The 25,564-nt window shown below is 44.5% G+C and overlaps 1 protein-coding gene across 1 annotated transcript in view; it reads right to left on the bottom strand.

The window, feature by feature from the left end:
- Positions 1-21,178: 21,178 nt before the first annotated feature.
- Positions 21,179-25,564, bottom strand: part of GFRA4 (GDNF family receptor alpha 4) — a 314,381-nt gene continuing 309,995 nt past the window's right edge. Inside the window, exons 7-9 of the mRNA XM_075261790.1 lie at positions 24,655-24,789; positions 23,157-23,314; positions 21,179-21,902 (exon numbers count right to left, since the gene is read on the bottom strand). Of these exons, the coding sequence (XP_075117891.1) occupies positions 21,759-21,902; positions 23,157-23,314; positions 24,655-24,789 (437 nt within the window). The 3' untranslated portion in view covers positions 21,179-21,758. The remainder of the gene's footprint in view (positions 21,903-23,156; positions 23,315-24,654; positions 24,790-25,564) is intronic.

Genomic DNA, 25,564 nt, shown 5'->3' with positions numbered 1-25,564 from the left:
GTCGGCTGTATTATTATTATTATTATTATTATTATTATTATTATTAACATCAATCTGCACAGAGAACTAAATGATCCTGCAGTATGTCTGTGTTTCTTTCTTTTTTAGTTGCTATGATTCCTAGGATTTCTCTGCCATGAGCTTCTATGTGTTTCTCTCTTGTTATATACTACTGTACCATCTATGAAACTGTATCACTGAAATTTCCCCATTGTGGGACTATTAAAGGAATATCTTATCTTATACGTATCAGGGCACCAGTCGGACATCGCACCCAGCAGAGATGACACTCCCTGGATTGGTGTTTCGTAGTTTCCTTGGAATATTCTCCTGCTTATTGGTTCCCATTTTTAAGGTAACGGATGGGGGGATGGGTACGTCATTGTCATAGTGTTATCAGCTTATCCTATAGACCGTATCCCACCTGTCTGACCTTCCGCGGTCCCATCGCTCCCCTTATGCAATGTAGATGAGTGTCAGACCGTTCCCCTCCTGTATGTCGCCAGGCTTCCTCGCTGTAAATCACCGTAGCCTACTTTCTGATGTGATCTATCATCGCTCATTCCGCTCAGCTACAGGAGAGGAAAATCAGGCCTATTATTTGTGAGTCCGGCCTTCAAGGACAATGACCTTCCTGCACATCCAGTCTCAGCAATCACTGAAATATTAGACCCTATTCACAGGCACAGAGGGCTCTCAGGAATCTACATTGATGGCCTATTCTCCCGACGCCTAGCAATCAGCAGGACGGGGGATCGGCCATCAATGTAGATTCCTAGAAACCCCCTCTAATAAAGCGGAGACCCTGTACAGCTGTATGAATATACTCCATTACTAAGCTTCGTATAGCCTTTATTCGCTGTCTTTACTACTTTCATGTGCGCCCTGCTTCACTGAGTGGGTGACTGGGTGACTACCAGTTGAGTACAGGTACTGTATGTCACAGCCATATTTTAGTTTTTTTTTCTCTCTGCCTTCCACTTTTTTAATTTTTCCATTCAAAGAGCTTAACCACTTCCGGACCGCTCATAGACTATAAACGTCCGGGAAGTGGTCGCCTAGTTCTGACAGGACGTACCGGTACATCCAGTCAGAACAGAGTAGCTGCACAGAGATCGTGCAGCTACTGAAGCTGGGAGCCAGCTGTAACTTCAGCCGGAGCTCCCAGAGAGAAGACGGGGAAGATTTATTACCTCCCCTGCCGTCTCAATCGCTGTGTATACAGTGCTCAATGAACACTGTATACACGGCTATGGGTGCCGCCATGATGCAGCCGCCCTCTGACCCGGCGGTCACATGATCCGCCGGGAGCAGAGTCTTACAAGAGCTGCTGGGTCCTACAGGACCCCAGATCAGCTCTGTATACCATGTATAGCAGCATGCAGGAGGCTGGATTCCTCCTGCAACTGAGGCCAGCAATGTACCAGCCCCAGTTATAGGAGAAATCAGCCTCTCTAACAAAAAAAAGTGATCAGATCTCCCCAAAGGTCTCTTGTTACCTTATGGGGACACAATCTGAAAAAAAAATAAAAAATAAAAATATAATCAAAAAGTTGTTTAAAAAAATAATAATAAATAATAAATAATATAATAATAATAATACACTAATAAAACGCTGTTATTAAAGGTTATAGCCCCACCCCCGACGACACCATACAAAATAAAAATTACCGTAACGGAGAGGAAAAACTATTTTATAAAGTTTTTCGGTGACACTTTGTGTTATTAAATAAAAAAAATAATAATAAAGTGAAAACCAGACACAATTTCCCTCCTATTTTGTTTATATTTTCCTGGATATAAAAAAAATTAAAACACATTTGAAAATAAAAACAACATAAAAATAAAGCCCTATGTGTCCCCGAAAAAAGACGCAAAAATTAGGTGACTGAGACATACGGGAAAAATGTTACAGCCCTCAAAACCGGACATACAAAATAAACCTAAAACATGTCTGGTCCTGGACCACAAATTGGCCCGGTACTGAAGTGGTTAAATAGTCGCTAACTTTTCAGACAACTTAGTCTCGCCATGTGATTCTGGACCAAAATGCATTGAAAAATGTGGTTATTTTCTGTCTGAAAAACCTCTCTAAAGTTCCTGCCGCTAGGTGTTTTCCTTCTTGTTAATGGTCTGTTCACTCCTTGTTACTACGGATGTTCTGTCTTTAGAAACTAGTAAATTCAAGAAAAGAAGACAATGAGTGGAGGTGGGAGGGACAGGTCTCTCTTCAAACAGGAAGTGGAGGGGCAGGTCTCTCTTCAATCAGGAAGTGGAGGGGCAGCTCTCACTTCACAGCCTCTGCATGTTTCCTGTACACTGCACAGAGAGGAGTCTGCAGCTTCTCACAGCTCGTAGTGAGTATAAAGGGGTCTATCTACTTCTGAACAGCTGCTTGTGTTATTGCTGATGGGATGTTAGTCATAGACATTAAGATGCTTTCCTGACTGTGCTCAGTTTACTTTTTTTTTGTGTCAGGGATCTTTTTATCTGCATCATAACCTGAATTTGGAATTTTGTGTCTCTGTATTTCCTATATTATATTCAATTGCGCTTTTTACAGCTACTTGTTCACTATTTTACAGTCACTCCTGGCAGAATTACATGTAAGGAGACCAGTAGTAGTAATAATGGACAGAACCGCAATTTGTGGTGCAGCCATAATGGGGCCTTTAGCATAGGACACCATGTGTGAATACAGCCAGAGAACAGACGGCATACAAGACACTGCACATATTTCAACTTTTCATGAATATTCTGACCCGAACTCAGCAACCGGTCAAGGAACAGATTCCTACAGGGGCAATGAAAATAAACACAGCAGGAGAAGCTAAAGCTTGGGACTTAGGACAAGACAGTAGAAGATAATGACATGGCCCTAGGAACACTACCAGTAGCAGGGCGACACCCAGCCCCTGGACTGATCAGCTGTGCAGAGCTGCTTCCAGCACCTATCCTGTACACAATACAGGACCAGAAACAGAAAGCTCTGCCCACTGTATAGGCGACACAATTCAGCACATATTGAAGTCCGTAGAAGCTGAGCTGCAGTGAAGGTGCGGAGCCGCTATACAGTGGATGGATCTTTCCGCTTCTGGTTCTGTATTGTTTACAGAACAGGCGTCAGTAGCAGAAATGTAAAAAAACATTTAAGCCTGGACAATTCCTTTAATATTCCCCCTAATGCCCCACACACTTTAATGTTCCCCCACAGGATATTATTCCCCATCACTGACCCTACACAATATCATGGACCCATCACTGGTCACCATACAGTAGGGGGGGGGGCAGTCAAGGGCCACGGTATGAGGGGTGCCATTGAAGTGGCCATTAAAAAATTAGGTCCAGACAACCCCTTTCATGAGGTTGTCTATAAATTGGAGCAACCCATGTTATGGACAGGGAAGTGTAAAATTAGAAAAAAAAACATACTTGTCCCAAACACCCCCTTGTCCCCCACTAGTGTCTGTTTGGTCTCAGGGCGGTGCCTCATTTGTGGAAATCTGGTACCTAATTGGTCTCAGTGTTCACATGAGGTGCAGGACAGGTGGGGGGGACAACAACCAGGTCCCCTGCAGATCAGCTTTTCCAGGACAGTGCGGTTACAGGTGATGGTAACAATTCTAGGAGCCGCACTGTTCACCCAACGTGGGTGACGGGTTTAGGTAGTGCATTGGTGCACATTGTATGGTGGGTGAGCAGCATGGCATTGTTATAGCTGTTCTGCAGGGGTCCTGGCAGTAGACCCCTAGAAACAATTCCACTTGTGGACCATAGCCATTCCAGCCCGACCCTGGCTAGTGACAGCACTGATGGTCGCTGAGTAAAATCCCTTTAATCCAGAACCTGTTTATCTGCAATTACCATTGAGGTGGAGATTTTTGGAGGACAGAAGATGTCTAGAAGTTCTCCGAAGACTCTTCTCTAGCAGAGAGCAAAACCTTGGAATGATTTTATTTTCGTCTGCGCAATAATTTCCCCCCCGCGCTTCAGGCCATACATATTAAGAAATAAATAGTGCGAATATTAAATTTACATAAGAAAACATTTCTGTTCACAGGCCTAGAATGACAAATAAATTGATGAAGAATTGTCGTCCTCCCGGGATTTATCACGTTCCCACGCCTTTCACTGATAGAGCTGGAAGCTAAGTGGTTTCTTTTCATGCCTTCCAATAAAACAACAAAAAAATTATCACATTGGAAAAAAAAAAAAGTCTTACATGGAGACAAAAGTGACAGAACTGAACAAAGGAACAATGTGGTGCTGCGCTCCTGGTGCTCCTGCAGGGGGAAGCAGCGACTGCACGCACCATGAGGGTTACCGGGAAACTGGAGGTGTCGTGGGGCGGGGGGGAGTGGGGCGCACTTCAGATTTTATAGGTTTTTGGGGGTGCCCATGTGACCACTATGGCCCATTCACAGGCCTCAGGGGCACATGATAAGAAATATAACTCGCTTCCTCTTCCTATATTAGGAGGCTCCTGGACAATCCATGGTGCTGGAGAACTATGCATAAACTGCACATTGGTATCATGTAAATGTGCTCTACTAATACGTACCTGTGGGGGAGGACTAACGCATAGGACCGCAGATGTTTGGGATAAATGCAGAATAAATTGATGTAAAAGTTTCAGAGCTGATTTGTGGGAGCCGAGAGCCGCGTCATCCCTGAGTACTGCGCGGCCTGGACGTGTGAACACACCTGAGAAATCAGGAATTACACCGCCATATGGTGCTCATTACAGGGAGCCATTCACAAGATATGAGGACTCTGCTGGATATGGAGGTGAGATGAGGTAAAGTAATGGAAGCACGGCACTGTGCAAAAGTTTCAGGCAGGTGTGCAAAAATGCCTTCAGAAATAAAAGGGTTAATAGTTTATTTCTATCAATCAATAAAATGGAGTGAACAAAGAAAAGATAAATGTAAATCCCATCAATATTTGGTGTGACCTTTACCCTTTGGAAGAGGAGACCTGGAAGTGATGATATGGCTCCCACAGATACGTACCTCCCAACCGTCCCGGATTCTGCGGGACATTCACGGATTCGGTGTTCTATCCCGCAGTCCCGGTTGGCGGGAGGTATATCCTGGTTTCAACTCATCGGAGTTGAATACATAGGTGATTAAAGCCGGAGCTGTCACAGCTCAGTTCTTAGCTTTAACGCTGTGCTCCGGCATGTGTAGGCGCAATGTGATGACATCACATCACACCTACAACTATGTGAGTGACCATGGAGAGAGCAACGGGGGAGTATTGGAAGGTGAGTATAAGTGTTTTTTTTGTGTTAAACATTGAGGGGAACATAATGTAAGGGGCCCATGAAACTGGGGGCAGATGAAGGGGGGAGAACGGCATGACACTGGGGCAGATAAAGGGGGGAACGGCATGAAACTGTGGGCAGAGATGGGGGGACATGAAACTAGGAGCAGAGATGGAGGGACATGAATCTGGGGGCAGAGATGGAGGGACAGGAAACTGGGGGCAGATGAAGGGGGTATATGAAACTGGGGGAGAGATGGAGGGGGGACATATAATTTACGGGTGACTGTAGCAGAATTATACTGTGGGGGGCACATGAAACATGAATGAGAATGGGCGGAGTCAACATAAAAGTGGGCGGAGCTAAATTTGCCATGGGGCTTTTGTCCCTCTTTCGGCTCTTCAAATATTGTGAGGTATGCAGATATAGCCCTGATCTAATCATCCAGTCTGCTTGGGATGACATGATGAGACAGACAGATTAGAGCAAGCCTACATCCACTGATCTGTGCGTAAACCTCCCTGTCGTTTTCTGCCGAAAACAGTCTGCAAGTACCGAGAAGAACTGATGGAGGGCAAAGGGTAAAGGTCACACCGAATATTGACGGGATTTACCTTTTTGTTCACCCCTTTCATTTTGTTCATTGCCAAAAATGGACTATTAACCCTTTGATTTCTGAAGCATTCCCCTGCCTAGAACATTTGCACAGCCCTGTCTCTCTTTCTGTGTTCCGGCACTCCCCCCCCTCCCCCCCCAGTTTGGTCTCCTGACATCAGGCAGCAGATGATAATTCCCGTCTTCCTTATTCCATTAGTAAATATTAATAAGTATGCCGAGCATTAGCGGAGAGCGATTCCAATCACATCTGATGAAATCCGCGTCTTGTTGACCCCACTCAGGTCCCGGCTTCCGTTCCGTCTTCCTGTAGCGGCCTCTTGAATGTATGCAGCGCTGGCAGCCACATATGATGAGGAGAGTGTGTCTAGCATTGTAATGGAGCACTTACCTTCAATGACTTGTTTGTTCTGATTCATCTGTCTATGTACGGCGTCTGAGCGGAGGTCTCCGAGGAGAGATATCTGCTGATTGGTAGTTGTGACAATCAGAAAATTGTATATAGTACCAAATAATAACCGCACAAAAGGCCGCAACCCCACAAGAGTGTCATAAATAAAACATACCCTATACAGGACGCACCGTATGCTGCGGCTCTAACAATTCGTGTTACCACTGGCTTTAAAGATTAACTTCTAGAATATTCTGGTGTCACTAGCTCCTTCCTATTTCAGGAACAATAGGAACCAAATAAAGAAATCTTATTGGAAGATATTCCACCACCAGGGGGAGCTCAATGTCTATGAAATTATAGATTTACTACTGGAAATCTTTATGTAGGTAGCTCCCCCTAGTGGACAGGCAAACATTAGGTTAGCTCAGTGACAGACCCCTTAAAGGAATTCTACCATTAAAATTGAATTTTTTCTGCATACCACGTTGGAATAGCCTTAAGAAAGGTTATTCTTCTCCTACCTTTAGATGTCTTCTCTGCGCCGCCGTTCCATAGAAATCCCAGTTTTCTGCAGTATGCAAATGACTTCTCTCGCAGCACTGGGGGCGGGCCCCAGCGCTCAAACAACACTGTGGGCGTCCCCAACGCTGTGAGAAAACTCTCCATCTTCTTCAGGAACGGGTTCTTCATGCATCTTCATCCGGAGGCTGGCTTCAAACTTCTAGGCCTCAGGCCTAGGGCAAAGCCAACTGCGCATGCACACTGGCTACAAGAAAATGGCCGCTTACAATACAACTGCGCCAGAATCAGTGGAGCAGCAGCTATTGAAGTATCCAAAGCTTTGGAGCTGGTGGTGATGGTGAAAGGTTCCCTTTAAACCCTTGAGTGGGTCTACAATGGTTCAGTGATTTGTCCACCAGCCCGACCTAAATTTGAGACCTAATAACCGGTCATTATGGATAGAAGAAGACATTCTTATTTTGGCTGGGGTTAGTTCTTGTTCCTCCAACTCAGGTGATATAGTCAGTGTAGTATTTTTTGGAATGAGCTAAGCTTATCTCATGTTTTGGCCACTTTCTGGCTCATCGCTCTCTGTTTCTTGTCTATGTCTTCTCTCAGCTTGCTGGTGCCCCATCAACAGTGGGGTCCTCCGTAACCTTGACTAATAAGAACTGGGTGAGGGGGATATCGTCACTCCTTGGGGAGAGACCACCATATAGGTGTGTGGAGACTTATTAAGCCTTTAGCACTCCACTTCGCAAGGGACCATGGGAAGAATATGCAAATCTGTCTTCCATGACGTAATTAGGAAGTCAGCTGCTGCCTCAGTGTTGCGCTCACTGGAATGTGCAAACCTGTCTTCCCTGATGTAATTAGGAAGACAGAATTTCAGTGAAATAACCCAATAAAGGCTGCTCCCTTTAGCATCATGCTCAACCTTCCAAGAGGACTATAACCTGGTAGAGGTGAGAGGCATAGACACACCTATATGGTGGTCTCTCCCCAAGGAGTGACAATATCCCCTTCACCCTGTCTAAGCCTCTCACCTCTACCAGTCTTCTCTACACCGGGCTGCCGAGATGCAAGTACATCGAAACGGCCGTCCTCGATTGAGAGACTATACCTGGTAATAATCCCAGCATCATTGCTAAACAAAGGCCTCTTGGAAGGTCGAGCATGATGTTAAAGGGAGCAGCCTTTATTGGGCTATATCACTGAGATTCTGTCTTCCTAATTACATCAGGGAAGACAGGCTTGCACATTCCAGTGAGCGCCCTCTATTGGTTTGCAACACTGAGGCAGCAGCTGACTTCCTAATTACATCATGGAAGACAGATTTGCATATTCTTCCCATAATAAGAACTGGTTATTGTGTGTTTGTCTTCAGTTGAGTTAGCTCATGTTCCTCCAGAAGTCCAACCTTTGGTGTCCCCTTCTACCAACTCAATGGTATATGTAATGCTGATGGCATGTGGTTGTCAGAGTTTCGAGAACCATGACCGTCAGCTCACTTTTGGCTCTCCCCGCAAACTTTTCCACCACATCACCCTCTCTGACCTTTGGCCTGTCTACAATTCTGGACAGTATGACCATTCACGAACTCACCCCAAATTAGACAACTGTGGCCAGTTTTCACCTATACTGAGACCACTCCAAGAGGTAGTGACCTGGTGAAGGTCAGATACCCATATGGAGGGAGGGGGGTTAAAGGATGAATACTGGCCCAAAGTCAAACTGGTTGGGTGGCAGGGTGGACACAACCCATCTGGGAGTGGAAGATACTACAGATCATTCTGTGGGCTTTATAAGGGTTCTCCGAGGACAAACCCCACCAAGTATGGTGGTCTACCCTAAGGGCTCGTTGACAGGGGGCAAGAAGGGGCGGATTTTGGCGCTGAATCCACGTCATAATCCGCCCCTTAACAATGTTGCCACTCACGGATAAAAGAATCGAGCTGTCCATTGAGGCGTCCACCTCAAGGCAGCATGCTCCGGTCTAGGTCCATTCATTTGTTGGAACCCGCGACAGTCGCGGCAGGCGTATTTTGGTCCTATTCTGATGCGGCCTCCCATGTCAAAATCAGGACCAAAATATGCCTAACCGTACCCCGTGTGAACTAGGCCTTAGACTAGTCCATCAATGTTGTAGTCCTGTAATGGTCAGTGTACTACTTGTTATAATGTGAGGACTTGGCACCACCAATGAACCCTCTGATGGGTTAGCCCCTACCCTGCACGCCGCTCACTCTGACATATCATTCACAGCATCTTTGGCCATGGTTTTGAGTGCGGTGACGAGTTTTCCGATTAAAACGATTTCCCCTGTCTCTGCAGAGTCCGCACAACCCTATAAATACATGCTAATACAGCTAAATGAAATGGCCGCACCGCAAACTCATTGAAGTCAGAATCATTTCAGTTTCATAGCAAAATGCTAAAAAATTCATTTGAACTCAGTTCCTGCCTCGGGTGGACAAGCGTAGTGCGGGAACAGGTGCCAGCGGCTGGCAGGAGGCCTCCGAGCCGCCGCTCTCTTCCTGGACACTGGCATTCATTCTTCTTTTTCTTTTCTTCTTTCCTGTCCTCTGATGTTGTGCCAAACGTCTACGGGCTCTCATGGCACCTGGCACCCGCACAGATCAGCTGTATGACAATGGCTTTTGGCGTGGTGTTTATTTTAGAATTTATGTTCGTTCCAAATCATTTCTCTATTCTAGTTTTCTCTTATAAAACATCTCACTGGTATTTCAGATTCATCGAGTATGAGCTGCGGGTCCGAGGAATTGAACTTGGTTGTCTAACGTTTGTCAAGACTTTTGGCTTGAGAACCCTCCGGATAAAGTTGTAGCTAGATTGTTCTATACACAAGGACCCTAGCCAAGGGGAAAGTATTTTGATGGCTCCTCTTGCATCAAACACATGGAAAATTCCCCCATAAGCTGCTCCTTGTTATAGCTGCACCCCTAAATACATTTAGCTGCCTGGTCTTGTGACCCCAGAAAGAAAGGTTTGCTGCATGCGCGCCCTCCATGCCATATCCCTGATCTGTACTAGATACCGCACCTAGCCCAACCTGTAACAGACCTGGGACCAAGACCATCCTTGTGGGGATAAAGGTGAAGGATGGGAAGGTACCTTAGATTCTGTAAACCTGCTTCTAATATCCCCAAGTCTGATTTGATCTTTCTTTTAATAAGGCAACCCTAAATCTCTATCCAGAAAGCTACATGCCGTACTGATCCTGAGTTACATCCTGTATTATACTCCAGAGCTGTGCTCACTATTCTGCTGGTGCAGTCACTGTGTACATACATTACATTACTTATCCTGTACTGATCCTGAGTTACATCCTGTATTATACTCCAGAGCTGCGTTCACTATTCTGCTGGTGCAGTCACTGTGTACATACATTACATTACTTATCCTGTATTATACTCCAGAGCTGTTCTCACTATTCTGCTGGTACAGTCACTGTGTACATACATTACATTACTTATCCTGTATTCTACCCCAGAGCTGTGCTCACTATTCTGCTGGTGCAGTCGCTGTGTACATACATTACATTACTTATCCTGTATTATACTCCAGAGCTGTACTCACTATTCTGCTGGTGCAGTCACTGTGTACATACATTACATTACTTATCCTGTACTGATCCTGAGTTACATCCTGTATTATACTCCAGAGCTGCACTCACTATTCTGCTGGTACAGTCACTGTGTACATACATTACATTACTTATCCTGTATTATACTCCAGAGCTGCGCTCACTATTCTGCAGGTACAGTCACTGTGTACATACATTACATTACTTATCCTGTACTGATCCTGAGTTACATCCTGTATTATACTCCAGAGCTGCGCTCACTATTCTGCTGGTACAGTCACTGTGTACATACATTACATTACTTATCCTGTATTATACTCCAGAGCTGCGCTCACTATTCTACTGGTGCAGTCACTGTGTACATACATTACATTACTTATCCTGTATTATACTCCAGAGCTGCGCTCAGTATTCTGCAGGTACAGTCACTGTGTACATACATTACATTACTTATCCTGTATTATACTCCAGAGCTGCGCTCACTATTCTGCAGGTACAGTCACTGTGTACATACATTACATTACTTATCCTGTATTATACTCCAGAGCTGCACTCACTATTCTGCTGGTGCAGTCACTGTGTACATACATTATATTACTTATCCTGTATTATACTCCAGAGCTGCGCTCACTATTCTGCTGGTGCAGTCACTGTGTACATACATTATATTACTTATCCTGTATTATACTGCAGAGCTGCGCTCACTATTCTGCTGGTGCAGTCACTGTGTACATACATTATATTACTTATCCTGTATTATACTCCAGAGCTGCGCTCACTATTCTGCTGGTACAGTCACTGTGTACATACATTACATTACTTATCCTGTATTATACTCCAGAGCTGCGCTCACTATTCTGCTGGTACAGTCACTGTGTACATACATTACATTACTTATCCTGTATTATACTCCAGAGCTGCGCTCACTATTCTGAGTCATAATCTTATGCAGATCTGGACAATGTACAGCCCGCGGGCCATATCCGGCCCCCTGACTGATTCAGTCTGGCCTGCATAGCTTGACTAGGGAGGCATGTCTTATTGCCGACAGGACAGTGCAGGAAGATGAAGATGTGTGGTGTATGTCCTAAGGTACTGAGAGGGGAGGAGGGGGGATGTGAGATGCAGGCTGGAGAGTGTGTGTCTGTGTCTCATTAACCTAGAGGCAGAGATGGAAGAGAATGTTATATTGGGGGCAGATATGGAGGGCGGAGATCAAGAGATAAATACCCTTTCTATAGGCTATTCCGACATCTTATCCACAAAAAAGAGGTTTTAATGGTAGAATCCCTTTAATACAGTAGGGCAGTGGGAAGGGAACATTATAGTGTGGGGGCATATAATGTACGGGTGACTGTAGGAGGATTATACTTTGTGGGGGCACATGGAAAGATGATTGAGAATGGGTGGAGTCAACAAAGAAGTGGGTGGAGCAAAATTTTCCACGGCGCGCATGGCCCTCTAGAATAGTTTCAATTTCTTATGTGGCCCCATGGGAAAATGAATTGCCCACCCCTGATCTTATGGATAGAGTTCCCATCTAATAGATTGCAGGAGACCTGGTTGTGTATATCAGTGCAGGCGTATACGGTAAGTCTGGTGCAGTCACATGATGTTTTGGAGACTCCCTTTGGCATGCGGCGTGCTGTTTATGTCACCTACTCTGAGGTGTGATATAACTGAAGTAAAGCATGACATGTAGACAATTACAGCTCGCTGAATTACATTTACAATCCTTAAATGTGAAGATTCGCAGAGTTAATGCTCTTTTTTGTAGTGAATGCTGCACGGACAGATGTGGGTACCACTCTCTACTCTGTCTGATTATTTCCAGGATAACCTTGGCTCGGTAGCCTCCCCCCCGATTCTCTGGGAAGCCCATAAGGCATTTATAAGGGGTCATTGCATCGCTCTAGCTTCTAAACTTAAGGATAGGCAGGCCCAGGAGTGGGCTCTCCACTCTCGTATCTGCTCCCTTGAATCTACGCTGGCGTCCTGTCCATCCCTAGGGGTCCTGCGCCGCCTTGTCCTTGCCCGAGCAGACCTCCGTACTTTGTACAACATCTTCTTCTATACTCTCATCAGCTCTACTTTGAACATGGCAATAAATCCCTCACACTGCTAGCCAGGACCCTCAGGGAGCACCACGCCACCTCCACTCCTCACTCTGTTCGAGACTCCTCTGGAGTCCTCCAGCATCACCCAGACTCTGTGGCGCTAGTGTTCCACTCTTACTATACTAAGCTGTACAACCTGCCCCTCCCTCGGGTGCTTTCCCACCCCGCTAATGGACTACCTGTCCGACTGTCAACTACCGCGCCTCTCCTCTGCCGCCCTGACCTCCCTTAAATACCCTATCACTCCCGAGGAATTGGAGGACGTCCTAAAAGACCTCCCCAATGGTAAATCCCCAGGACCAGATGGTTTTAGTTACTATTATTATAAAGTTTTTCAGAGTGAGCTATCCACTCATCTTCTGACCCTGTTTAATTCCTTCCTTTCAGGTTCCCCCATCCCTCCATCTATGCTACACTCCCTCCTCACCCTGATCCCCAAGCCTGGCAAGGATCCCAGGATTGTGCTAACTACCGCCCCATTGTTTTGTTAAATAAGGACCTGAAAATTTTCACTAAGCTTCTAGCTAATAGACCAGGTGGGCTTCATCCCCTGCCGTCAGGGTTGCGATAACACCAGAAGGACGGTGGACCTAGTGGAAGTAGCCGATCATCATTCGTGGGCCTTTCGTGGGCCCTTTTTCTCGGCGATCCAGGCACTCTACTCCCATCCTTCGTCGGCGCTCAAGCTTCCCCACGCTTCCTCGCCCTCCTTTCCCATCCTCTACGGCACCAGACAGGGTTGTCCTCTCTCCCCCCCTAATCTTTGCCTTATGTATTGAACCCCTAGCGTCTAAGATACGCCGGGACCCTAATATTAGAGGGATTTTGGGCCGCAAAATCACTGCCGCAAAATAACACGGCGTATACGATCCACGTTCCAATTGAAATCAATGGGAGCTTTTACGGCGCTCAAATTCTCACACGCCGTATACGCGCCAGGTCACGCGGCACGTCACTCCGTGTGAATGGACCCTAAAAAAAAACAAAAATGCAGCCAAATCCATGTGGCCGTCTTGCCATGATTGAGGAGCAAACATCCAAAAATCCAAACCCACAAACATCCAAACACACAAACTTTCACATTACTCACCACACACTTGGAGTATGATAACACTCACTGTACTATGGCTGACTAGGTTATTTTGGCTCATTGGGGGTTAAAGTTCATGGGCCTCTTTCCACCATTAAAAAAAATATGATACGCTTTGAGTAAATAAATTTGAGGAACACTTGTATGATTTATGAGTTTTCACCATAGTTGTTTGCCCCTCTTTGGCCATGGTTCCTGGTTCCTTTGGCATTACCCTGATGCCTAAATGGTCATTTTGCCCCCACACATATAATAAATATACTATAAAATACATCCCACATTAAAGTTGAGTACCAGTTATTAGTAGTATACAGTATCTAGGGCCAATGTATTTCTTAATTTTTGGATTTTTCCTCTTTCTGTTTACAATATTTCTGGCTTTAGCAGCTGCTGTTTGGCACTGACTGCTTTTGCTTAGCTGTTCTGGTTTCACAATCACGTGTACATTACATATTCTTATTGTCTATTAGTGTTTACTTTATATTGCCCCCATCAACTCCAACTTTGCGTCTTTCAATAGCTACTGCCCCACTGATTTTGGCATAGTTGGAATTTTTTCTCTAGCCCTCACCATTCCCGAGCAATTGTTGCTTTTATTCTCAGCACGATCAGGCTCTCTACTGTCTGGTGGGCGGTCCTAGACTACCTGCTCTATGCCAGGACCGCCCACCTGATCGTAGAGAGGATAATTGTACTGAAACTTACAGCACCATTTGCTCGGGAATAGTGAGGGCTAGAGAAAAGATTCCAACTGCTCCTAAGTCAGTGGAGTGGTGTCTTTTAAAGGAAATAGTTGGTGGAGTTGTTGAGAGGTCCACTTTAAATTGGTCATACTCATTAGATATAGGCCAGTAGACAAATGTGCTGATTTCGGGTGGTCAGCAGATAAAGTTATGTGAATGAGGGCTTATTATAGTTCCCATTCCCAATGCCATGTTGGATTTCAGGATATTAACAGACAGGGTAGGTTCACACTCCGAGCTGAGAAGCAGTAACCTAGCATGGCCACCACGTGGTGCACAGAGCTGTCTGCTTCTGAATCTGTACACTATGTAGATCCGGTGGCCACAGCAGCTATCTGCCATAAGGTGTTTGGTGTCAACTCTTATGACCTGTCCTAAGTAGGGTTGAGCTGATCTTGAGATTTCAAGATCGTCTTTAAAATCCGATTTCCGATCATTTTCCAGCCGATCTCGATCCCGATCTCGATCGTGAAATTTGCTTGATCGCCGATCGGAATCCAATCTTTTCCGATCCCGATCTTCAACCCTAGTCAATGCTTTTCTATGGGAAAAGTCACTTTTAGGGTTGAGCCGATCTTGAGATAACCTCCGATCTCGATCCCACTGGAAAAGATCGGGTCGGAATTCCGATCGCGACTGTGAAATTTACTCGATCGCCGATCGGAATCCGATCTTTTCCGATCCCAATCGCTCAACCCTAGTCTTAAGGTCTAGTTATCAATATCAACCCTTTAATAGAGGGAAAACATCACATGAAACATTCCATTTCTACAAAGTTTTTGGATTGGTGAGAAAAACTGCTGTTTTTGACCATTATACCCCCCCCCTTCCCGAAACTTGACAATAATGGAAATGAATGCAAACTAATGACCAAACGACTCAGAACAGACTGACAATAACACAAACAATCCCTAAGATGAAGGCCTTCCTACAATTCTCCCACCAGATTGATTTTTCTTCGACTTTATTTAATTTTGTCTTTTCATTTATGTTATTACACAAAAAAAAATAAAATACCAAACCCCGCCGCGTTTCACATCCCTGCATGCACATTTAATGAGCCGCTGTGTATAAAGGGACCCGGCGTAGAGACTCAGAGCTATAAAAAAAATCCAAAACAATATACTTTGCATTTCTGCTGGTATTAAGATTTCCTATTTCTATGGCGCTCAGATGTCTTTGTTTGGGGCCTATAGGTTCTCTATACTCTATTTATTGTGCGCTAACGCATTTCATTCCCTTCTTTTTTCATATACATAGCAGCGTGTTGTTTTGCCGAATGCAATGAGACCCCTGCAATTAAATTCTCCTTCCTAGCTTGCTAAAATAACACGACTGTTCCTTTAATACTTTAATGTTTTCAAAGGCGGCCTGCTGGGCCTGGGTATTGAAATTCTGGATAAGGGAGAATAGACGGAGAAATTCATGCCTATTCCACCTGAAGCTTACAGGCTTTTTTTTTAAGTACATAGAGAGAACAAAGCCCGGGCTCATCTTATTTAACATGTGGTTTTATTACGCACATAATAATTTAGCTCAGCCGCCAGTCTCTGACCCAATATCAGAATATAAATGAGGATTGAGATGGATTGCCAGACAGGAGCCTCGCGTCGCGCCAAGGCAAACACGCTCCAGCCTTGCTTATGGACAGATGGGTTTGGCGGATACTATATACATATATATATATATATATATATATATATATATATATATATATATGTGTGTGTTATATACTGTAATTCCACAAGCCCATCAGATTGTGAAGGATTTGCCCCTCCATGTTCCAGACAGTGCTCACGTACAGAACCTATTATCCATGCAAATTGGAGTTCAGCCATAGAACCCTTTGATATTAATTCTCTTGTGTCCCTTTTATTTGCCTTAAAGGGGTTGTCCCATCACAAGGATCCTATCTATACTGCTTGATAATGTAAATGTAAGACTTTTCCTAAATACATTGCTTCAGCAAAACTGCTTTGTTTGTCCACTATATTACTTTATTAATTTCTCTGTTGACACATCCCTTGACTTATCTGGTCAAAAGTCAAGTGATGTATCTGCTGCTCTCAGGGGGGAGGGAGGAGGGGCTAAGTGCACGGGAACGAGCCTGGAGTGGGGGGGGGGGGTAGTTTACACTTTGGGGGGAAGGGGCCGTCAATACAGACCCAGCATCCACTGTAATAGAAAGGCGAATGCCGGGGATTGTAGACGCCGGCACAGGTGCCTGTGACATCGCTACGCTCCTGCCCTGCATAAAGCCAGTAGCGGCAGGAGCGATGCTGCTATTCCGGAGGGGAGGGGGGGCAGAGCAGCATCGCTCCTGCCGCTGCTGGCTTCATGCAGGGCAGGAGCGTAGCGATGTCACAGGCACCTGTGCCGGCGTCTAGCACTCCCCGGCATCCGCCTCTCTATTACAGCGAATGCCGGGTCTGTATTGCATTGTGAAGGCTGTACGGCCGAAGCCTAGCTGCATCAGGAGTGCACACGCAGGGCCAGCGGCATAGAAGCGACGACTTCTCGCCGCTGGCTTTGCATATGTAACCCCGCCCACCAATGACGCAAAAAAGCCGGAAGAAAGAAGAATTGACAGCAGCGAAGACTGGTGAGTATGGAACGTGGGAATACCCCTTTAGTAGTTCAGAAAGTTTCAGAAATAGGAAATGGGATGATATAAAAATATACTGGTGATAGATAAAGGGGTCCTCTAACTAATAATGGGCTGGGCTACTCCAATGTGAGGTGTAGTAAGTGTGTGAAGGCTTCTGTTCTAATATTGGTTTGTGGGACAGGAAGTGAGGTACTTTAGCTACTTCCTGTCAGCCATGTTAGGTCTCTTTGGGCTACGTTCTCGGTCACCTGGTCACCCACATATTCCTCTATCCAGCCCCTCTTCGCACTTCTTGGAACCTGTATTGGAGTCACAAAATGACACAGATGTGGTAGTTTTAATAAGCTTTGGAGTTGTGCTTGAAGCAGGTTCAGGGACCTCAACTATCTAGTTGGCTTATGATAAGGTGCCTGAAGGCCTCACAGCCTGTCCTACTGTGCCACCATGGGTCGTTGAAGTGCTACACTCTACTGCAGCCTACTTGGATGTAGCGATACCTTGTATGGTTTGTGCCATTGTGGGTCCTGGTGGCCACTACCTTTCACTGGTCCCAACTCCGAGAATGGCAAGTCCAGTCTTAGTACAAGTCTTTGCATGATGGTTACTGTCTCTGTAAGAGTCACATAACTGTGCAGATGAAGACAGTGAAGGGGTAACAACCACAAAGTACTAAGGACGAAGTACAGCACAATTTATGGTGGAATTGGTTACCAGTCTTAGTAGCCCATTGAAATAAGATAACCTACCTCCCCTATGCCTGAATAGGCAGTATATGGTCAGACAAGGACAGTAGCACCAGTAGCATTCAGGCTACATGTAGTAATGTACTGATCGCAATCCCACTGTGGTTACTGGAGCATTATGTATGTAATACTGTCCCACCAGTAGGATAAAAAGCTCTAAAAGAAACACGTGGAGATATTTTTTTGGATTTTGTTGGCCTTTACTGCATTGACCACAACTAATTCAGCATGCACTGGTCTGTAGTGATTCCATGCATGGTGGTGTTCATCTACTCTACTCCTCATGTAAGCCAAACCGGTGGTGAACTGAGGACATCCCATAAATGGAACTGCAACTGGTGATACTCTGAGGACATCCTATAGACAGATTACCAACTGGTAATACTCTGAGGACATCCTATAGACAGATCACCAACTGGTAATACTCTGAGGACATCCTATAGACAGATCACCAACTGGTGATACTCTGAGGACATCCTATAGACAGATCACCAACTGGTGATACTCTGAGGACATCCTATAGATAGATCACCAACTGGTGATGTTCTGAGGATATCCTATAGATAGATCACCAACTGGTGATGTTCTGAGGATATCCTATAGATAGATCACCAACTGGTGATACATTGAGGACATCCTATAGACAAATCACCAACTGGAGATACTCTGAGGACATCCTATAGATAGATCACCAACTGGTGATACTCTGAGGACATCCTATAGACAAAACAGCTGATAATTTCACTTCTACCTAATAGTTTGAGGTTCCGTTACAGTCATTGGATTGGCTTTCTATGATAGTCAGACATCTATAACTCTCTTCCAGTGAGTGCCCGTTTGCGCCCTCATTGAAATCTTTGCCTACCCATATACTCAGCACCATATTGTGTTATGACACAAGGGTTAGGGAAGCGTTCTTATGGGAGCCTACCCTTGCTTTGATTGTGATGGCCATCCACTTACCTGTAAAATGCCTGAGAGTGAATCTACTTTAAGAACGGGGAAGTTTCCTTCTTCCTGACAGCTATATATTCAGGGAACACAACAATGCTCATACCTATCCACCGACATTGGCAGCTTTTATTTGATCATCTGATGTAATCTCCTTCAACCCTCTCTAACCTTTTCTTAAGCCATCTATAAAAGGGTGAAACCACCTACGCGAGGAATATGACCTTCACTTCAGGTACTTGAATCCCCCATTATACAGTCTTGTACCTCGGGCTCCGGACTCTATGTGCTTTTCTGTTATTTGCGGCACTTTATTGTACATCCACCGCTTTTGTGATCTCCTCCAACGCGTTTTGTATCTAGCCCCATCCGGATTGTATTAGAAGTCATTAAGTTGTGAAGGTCTTCTCATATTTCCTTGAGACACAGCTCTTACACTCGGCAGTCTCTGTTCTACTGAAGATTATTGTGTATTTCTGTGTTGTACATTCAGTACATAATCTTTGGACAGATATTTTGCTTTCTTTTCTTGTTAATTACTTTTTGTCTTGTTTGTGAAGTCTTTTTCTTCTGTGTCTTTGGGGCAATGTCTCATTGTACAGGGACTTCTTAGAGGATGCATGGTGTAATAAGAATTCTGGGTAAGGAATACAAATAAGACCTCGTTGGTGAAAAAGGAATTTGCACTAGCGCCGCCTATTAATCTATAGGGAGCTACCAGCCAATAGGTGGCGCCAGGTGCAAATTCATCTTTTTCACCACTGAGATCTTGTCTGTATTCCGTCTTCCTGAATGTCATGGCAGTGGATCGCCAGCCCAGGATCTCATTCCAGACACTGGCAATCCTCCCCAAAATGGCGGCACATGGGAAAATGGCGCCTCAGTCTGCTTTGATTGACATTCTAGGGGCCTGAATGCCCACAATCAGTGCAGGCTCTGATCGTGGGCATTAGTGCTGGATCTTTGCTGCATAATACAGCACAGATCCGGTGGCAATGGAAGTGGCCGCCTTATTTAAAGGGATTCTACCATTAAAGTAACTTTTTTTCTAATTACCAAGTCAGAATAGCCTTAAGAAAGGCTATTCGTCTCCTACCTTTAGATGTGGTCTCCGTTGCACCGTTCCTTAGAAATACCGGTACTTACCGGTATGCTAATGAGATCTCGGCAGCAATGGGGGCGTCCTTCTTCTTCATCTGCCTCCTCCCCTTGTCTTGTCTGTCATCTTCTTTCTTTGTCATGTCTGACGCCTGCGCAGTCAGCTCTGACAGCGAGACCCTGTTAGAGCCGACTGCGCATGCCGGCCGGCGGCCATATTTCCAAGGCTGCAATTGCACGCATGCGCAGTACGCTCCTCACGTCTTCGCCGAACAGATTGTACTGTGCATGCTCAGTAAGGTCCGTACAGCCCTCCGACATGCGAGTGAACTCATCCAGGCATCGGAGGGCTGTATGGACCTTATTGAGCATGCGCAGTACACTCTGTTCGGCGAAGACGTGAGGAGCATACTGCGCATGCGCGCAATTGCAGCCTTGGAAATATGGCCACCGGCCGGCATGTATAGCCGACTGCGCAGGCATCAGACATGACGAAGAAAGAAGACGACAGACAAGAGGAGGAGGCAGATGAAGAAGGACGCCCTCATTGCTGCCGAGACCTCATTAGCATACCGGTAAGTACTGGAATTTCTAAGGAACGGCGCGATGGAGACCACATCTAAAGGTAGGAGATGAATAGTCTTTCTTAAGGCTATTACGACGTGGTAATTAGAAAAAAAGTTGCTTTAATGGTAGAATCCCTTTAAATATCCTACATTCATACTGTTACGGCGGATGTCGGGAGGGGTTAAGATTATATTTATGACTATAAATAAATTTTTTGGATATTATATTCTGTCCATGCGCCTTGGCAGATAGTCTAAGACCACCCACCTGACCGTAGAGAGCCCAGTGAGTATTAGGCGCTGAAGTTAACTGCATGGATTGCTCAGGAATGGTGGGGGCTAGAGAAAATATTTAATCTGTGCCAGAACCAGTGGAGCAGTGACTATTGAAGGATGTAGAGTTGGAACCTTTGCATTTAACACTATGGACACTTCTCAAAGTGCCTTGTGTACAATTCAAGTGTTCACTGGTCACCATGACCCCAAATCCTCAACAATTCCATGCCCACCTGCACTTATTAACCATATAAATAACAGACAACATTTGACCACCGGATTTGTATAGTACAATTTAATGCTACTTTCCAAAAAAAAAACAAAAAGAAAAAAAAAACCCCAAAGAAAATCAAAGGTTAAAAATTATATCGATTAGATCTTCAGTTCGTAAAGGAAACAAAAATTTCAGGGGGTGGGTTGGGTCATGATAAAATAAGACTCTGTCGACATAAGATGAAGCAAATTTGCATTTTATCGTGAAAGCGCTATTTTATCTCATCTTGTAGAAATTGTCTCGGATGACCGTCAAGAAAAGATCTGGTGGTGGGGCGGGGGTTAAGGAACACAAGCACTTAAGATGCTCAGGAGATGATTCCATCTTCCATGGTATGACTTTCTCGTGCTCTTTGACAGTCGAATCCATACATGATATATACACATCTCTATCCTCCACCCCATCCAGAATGTAGAAAATTAGAGTCCATATAATGCAAACAGAGTAGGATTTTTTTCCATCCTATATGTAATTTTTCCTACGTACTATAGGATTTAGGAACATCATCTCAACAATTTCATCCAAGAATGTTTTTGATTTCACACGTTACACGTTACGGTAATTCTTGTCCTTCTGCTCTGCCGAGTCCCATAAGATGTTTGTGTAAAATCTTACATGTTCCACATGGCCCCATGGGCACGACTGGCACAAACACCACGCCAATGCTCCAGACGACTCCAGGTGACCACCACCCGGCCTTCCGAAATGTGTCTGGAACTTAAGTCCGAGACTCAGAGACGTTCCGTATTATTTCAAAAGACGATAAATGAAAGGAAGGACTTTTTTCAGATTACCATGAATTAACATAAAAAAATAGAGAAGACACAGTTTTGTTTTTCTCCCAGAAATTTGTGTTTTTGTTATTTTTTTGTTTTTTTTTTAGTGTAAAATGGGACACTCTCAATGTCTTCAGATAAAGATATGAAAATATATAGAGACGAGCAAGGAACATCCACCACTGATCAACTGGGGACTAGAAGATGGGACAAGAGAGTTGAAGACTTCAGATTTGATTTCGTTGGATCCCACGAGGAAGGGCTCCTCCTTTGAGACCTGAAGGAAAAATATTTTGCAGTTTTTAGTCAATAGTAAGAGTGTGACCTTCTTAAAGGGCCAGATTCAAAGAAACATCCTTGTCTACATGGACATTGGTCTCTGTATACTCAAAGTATGAGTCAGTGGATATGAGAATGGCCAAATTGGAAAAAGAAGACCTCGTATTGGCCCAGGCCATCAAATATACTTTCCAATGAAAGGACCTTGTACCCAATCTTTCCTATTCTAAGTTGAAGAAGAAGGAGACTTACGGTAACCCTTGGTCTAGATAACTTTACTTTAGAAAACCACCTTTTAGGGAATTTTGAGAAGGAGATCTGCTCAGGATCCTCATCTCTTGGTCAGAATGGACAATTCTAAACATGTTCTTGAGGATGGAAGAAAAACCTGGACACCTACTGCCAGATTTTCCAACAAATTACAGCTTATCTCTGGGGTCAAAGTAGGCAGAAAGTTCGACGACTGTATTATCAAAGAATCCTTCCAATCAAGTAGGGGTTGTCTAAAGTGGAGAATCCATTTGGCTAAAACATAGAAATCAGGGACCTGAAGTGGTTATCTTATCTTGACATCTGCTTATCCATACTTGCCAATGTTGTTAATATAGAGGCATTTGAGTCCCACCCTTGGACCACTCCTAAACGACCACGGACTGTCTATTATGGGTCAGAGTTCCATAAACGATACCACCAAGGGCTGGGACACGCCTTTCCAAAAATTGAGAACTGTCCCGGCAAACTCAAGACAGTTGGCCATAGATATGGACATTGTAGAGGAGGATGGTTTCTGTCTATGGGCCTTGTCTATGAGTGAAGTCACTGTGAAGATCAGTTCTTGCTCTGGCAGACTTGACTGGACCATCTATGACATGGACACAATGTTCCATGTGTGACGGCCCAACAATTGATATTGAGAGACCAGTTTCTCAGATTGGCACTGTCCACCTCCCACTGGCCATATACCAGTGTATACCATGCTACTTGACTTTAGGTTCTGGTGAGCTAAACCAATGGACACCTTGGACAGAGACACCAATAATATATCAAATAACATTGTAAACTATGGAAGGAAAGATTTTTTTCTTGAGACGCATTGATGCAATGTAAAGCATTGGTAGCCAGAGAGTATACAACTAGTTTTGGACATCAACACTGACCATATGGAAATATATGGAAAAATACATAAAATATATAATAAAAACATATTAAACCCCCCCATAACAATGTATTATTGATCATCGGTATGGCTCACCTTGGTGGGCTGGACATAGACGTTGACGCTTTCCTTTACTGCAGGGACAGAGGCGTTGGCATACTTCTCCTCCTTGTGTCCCGGTGTCGTAGAGGCCACGGATGGATTCAGCGCCAGGTTTAGATTTGTCCCATTGCCAAAAGCATGAATAGAATTTTCTACGAAGCCAAAAAAAAAATAAAAAAAAGTCAGTAAGTCATAGCTGATGTAACAGCACAAGACGGGATAAAAAGTTACATTACCGAAAATTTCCAATACAAGATTGACAAAAGCTAATATTGCTCAGAGCCGAGGAGATGCAAGCCAGGGTCTTGTCATCGCAGTCATTAGCCGGCTTGTAGGAAAATCAGTTTTATGCAAAGCTCGATCAGATGTTCAACCGCGAGAGTGGAAAGAGCGGCTCAGCGATGGCTGCCGGAGCCATTATACAGGCCAATGATTGAATCAAGGAGGCAAATGCAGAACATTAATCTTTACACTCCAAGCAGACCTGGAGCGTCGGCCCCTCCACACAGCTGCTGCCCCCTCCAATGTCTGCTGGGGCCAGAGGTTAGTGGTGTAAAACGTTTTAGGAAATCTATCTATCTATCTATCTATCTATCTATCTCCTATCTATCTATCTATCTATCTATCTATCTATCTCCTATCTATCTATCTCCTATCTATCTATCTATCTATCTATCTATCTATCTATCTATCTATCTATCTATCCATCTATCTCCTATCTATCTATCTCCTATCTATCTATCTATCTATCTATCTATCTATCTCCTATCTATCTATCTATCTATCTATCTATCTATCTATCTATCTATCCATCTATCTCCTATCTATCTATCTCCTATCTATCTATCTATCTATCTATCTATCTATCTATCTATCTATCTCCTATCTATCTATCTATCTATCTATCTATCCATCTATCTCCTATCTATCTATCTCCTATCTATCTATCTATCTATCTATCTATCTATCTCCTATCTATCTATCTATCTATCTATCTATCTATCTATCTCCTATCTATCTATCTATCTATCTATCTAGCTATCTATCTATCTATCTCCTATCTATCTATCTATCTATCTATCTATCTATCTATCTATCTCCTATCTATCTATCTATCTATCTATCTATCTATCTATCTATCTCCTATCTATCCATCTATCTATCTATCTATCTATCTATCTATCTATCCATCTATCTCCTATCTATCTATCTATCTATCTATCTATCTATCTATCTATCTATCTATCTATCTATCTATCTATCTAGTATAACTACCTACCTACACATCTGGCCTCAGTAATGGTACTTGCATGTATGTCCTGATATACTTGGTTGCAGCACTCATATTCCTGTGTGGCATGTCACCACTGTGGGACAAGTAGGTGGACAATGGCCTGGACACCACAGCCCTGGAGTGTCAGCTGCTTTTTCTCATTTCTAGACAACCTCTTTAAGCCCTTTCTCTCTATTTTGTACATTCTAGGACACTTACGTAGGCAGATGTTGTTTGTGAAGAAGTGTAAGAAATTCTCGCACTCCTCCTGACGGTTTCCGCTTGTGTTACAGGTGCACCAGGGGGCGACACTTGAAGAAGAGTTGTCCACATAGTTGGGTGTGATAGGACTACCTGTAAATAATAAAACACACATGGACATCTGATATGGACTTACTTGTCACACTGAATATGTAATCTACACCTACTGCATCAATCACATGCCTACCTAATACTCGCCCAACCACCTCCCCACCTAATACTCCACCAACCACCTGCCCACCTAATACTCCACCAACCACCTGTCCACCTAATACTCCACCAACCACCTGCTCACTTAATACTCGCCAAACCACCTGCTCACCTAATACTCGCCCAACCACCTGCCCACCTAATACTCGCCCAACCACCTCCCCACCTAATACTCCACCAACCACCTGCCCACCTAATACTCCACCAACCACCTGTCCACCTAATACTCCAACCACCACCTGCTCACTTAATACTCGCCAAACCACCTGCTCACCTAATACTCGCCCAACCACCTGCCCACCTAATACTCTCCCAACCACGTGTCCACCTAATACTCCAACCACCACCTAATACTCCACCAACCACCTGTCCACCTAATACTCCACCAACCACCTGTCCACCGAATATTCCAACCACCACCTAATACTCCCCAACCACCTGACCACCGAATACTCCAACCACCACCTAATACTCCCCAACCACCTATCCACCAAATACTCCAACCACCACCTAATACTCCCCAACCACCTGACCACCGAATACTCCAACCACCATCTAATACTCCCCAACCACCTGTCCACCGAATACTCCATCCACCACCTAATACTCCCCAACCACCTGACCACCGAATACTCCTTCCACCACCTAATACTCCCCA

This window comes from Leptodactylus fuscus, chromosome 1 (assembly GCF_031893055.1).
Source record: "Leptodactylus fuscus isolate aLepFus1 chromosome 1, aLepFus1.hap2, whole genome shotgun sequence".
In the NCBI taxonomy this organism is placed as follows: Eukaryota; Metazoa; Chordata; class Amphibia; order Anura; family Leptodactylidae; genus Leptodactylus; species Leptodactylus fuscus.
This window is presented reverse-complemented; position numbering and strand designations above follow the sequence as displayed.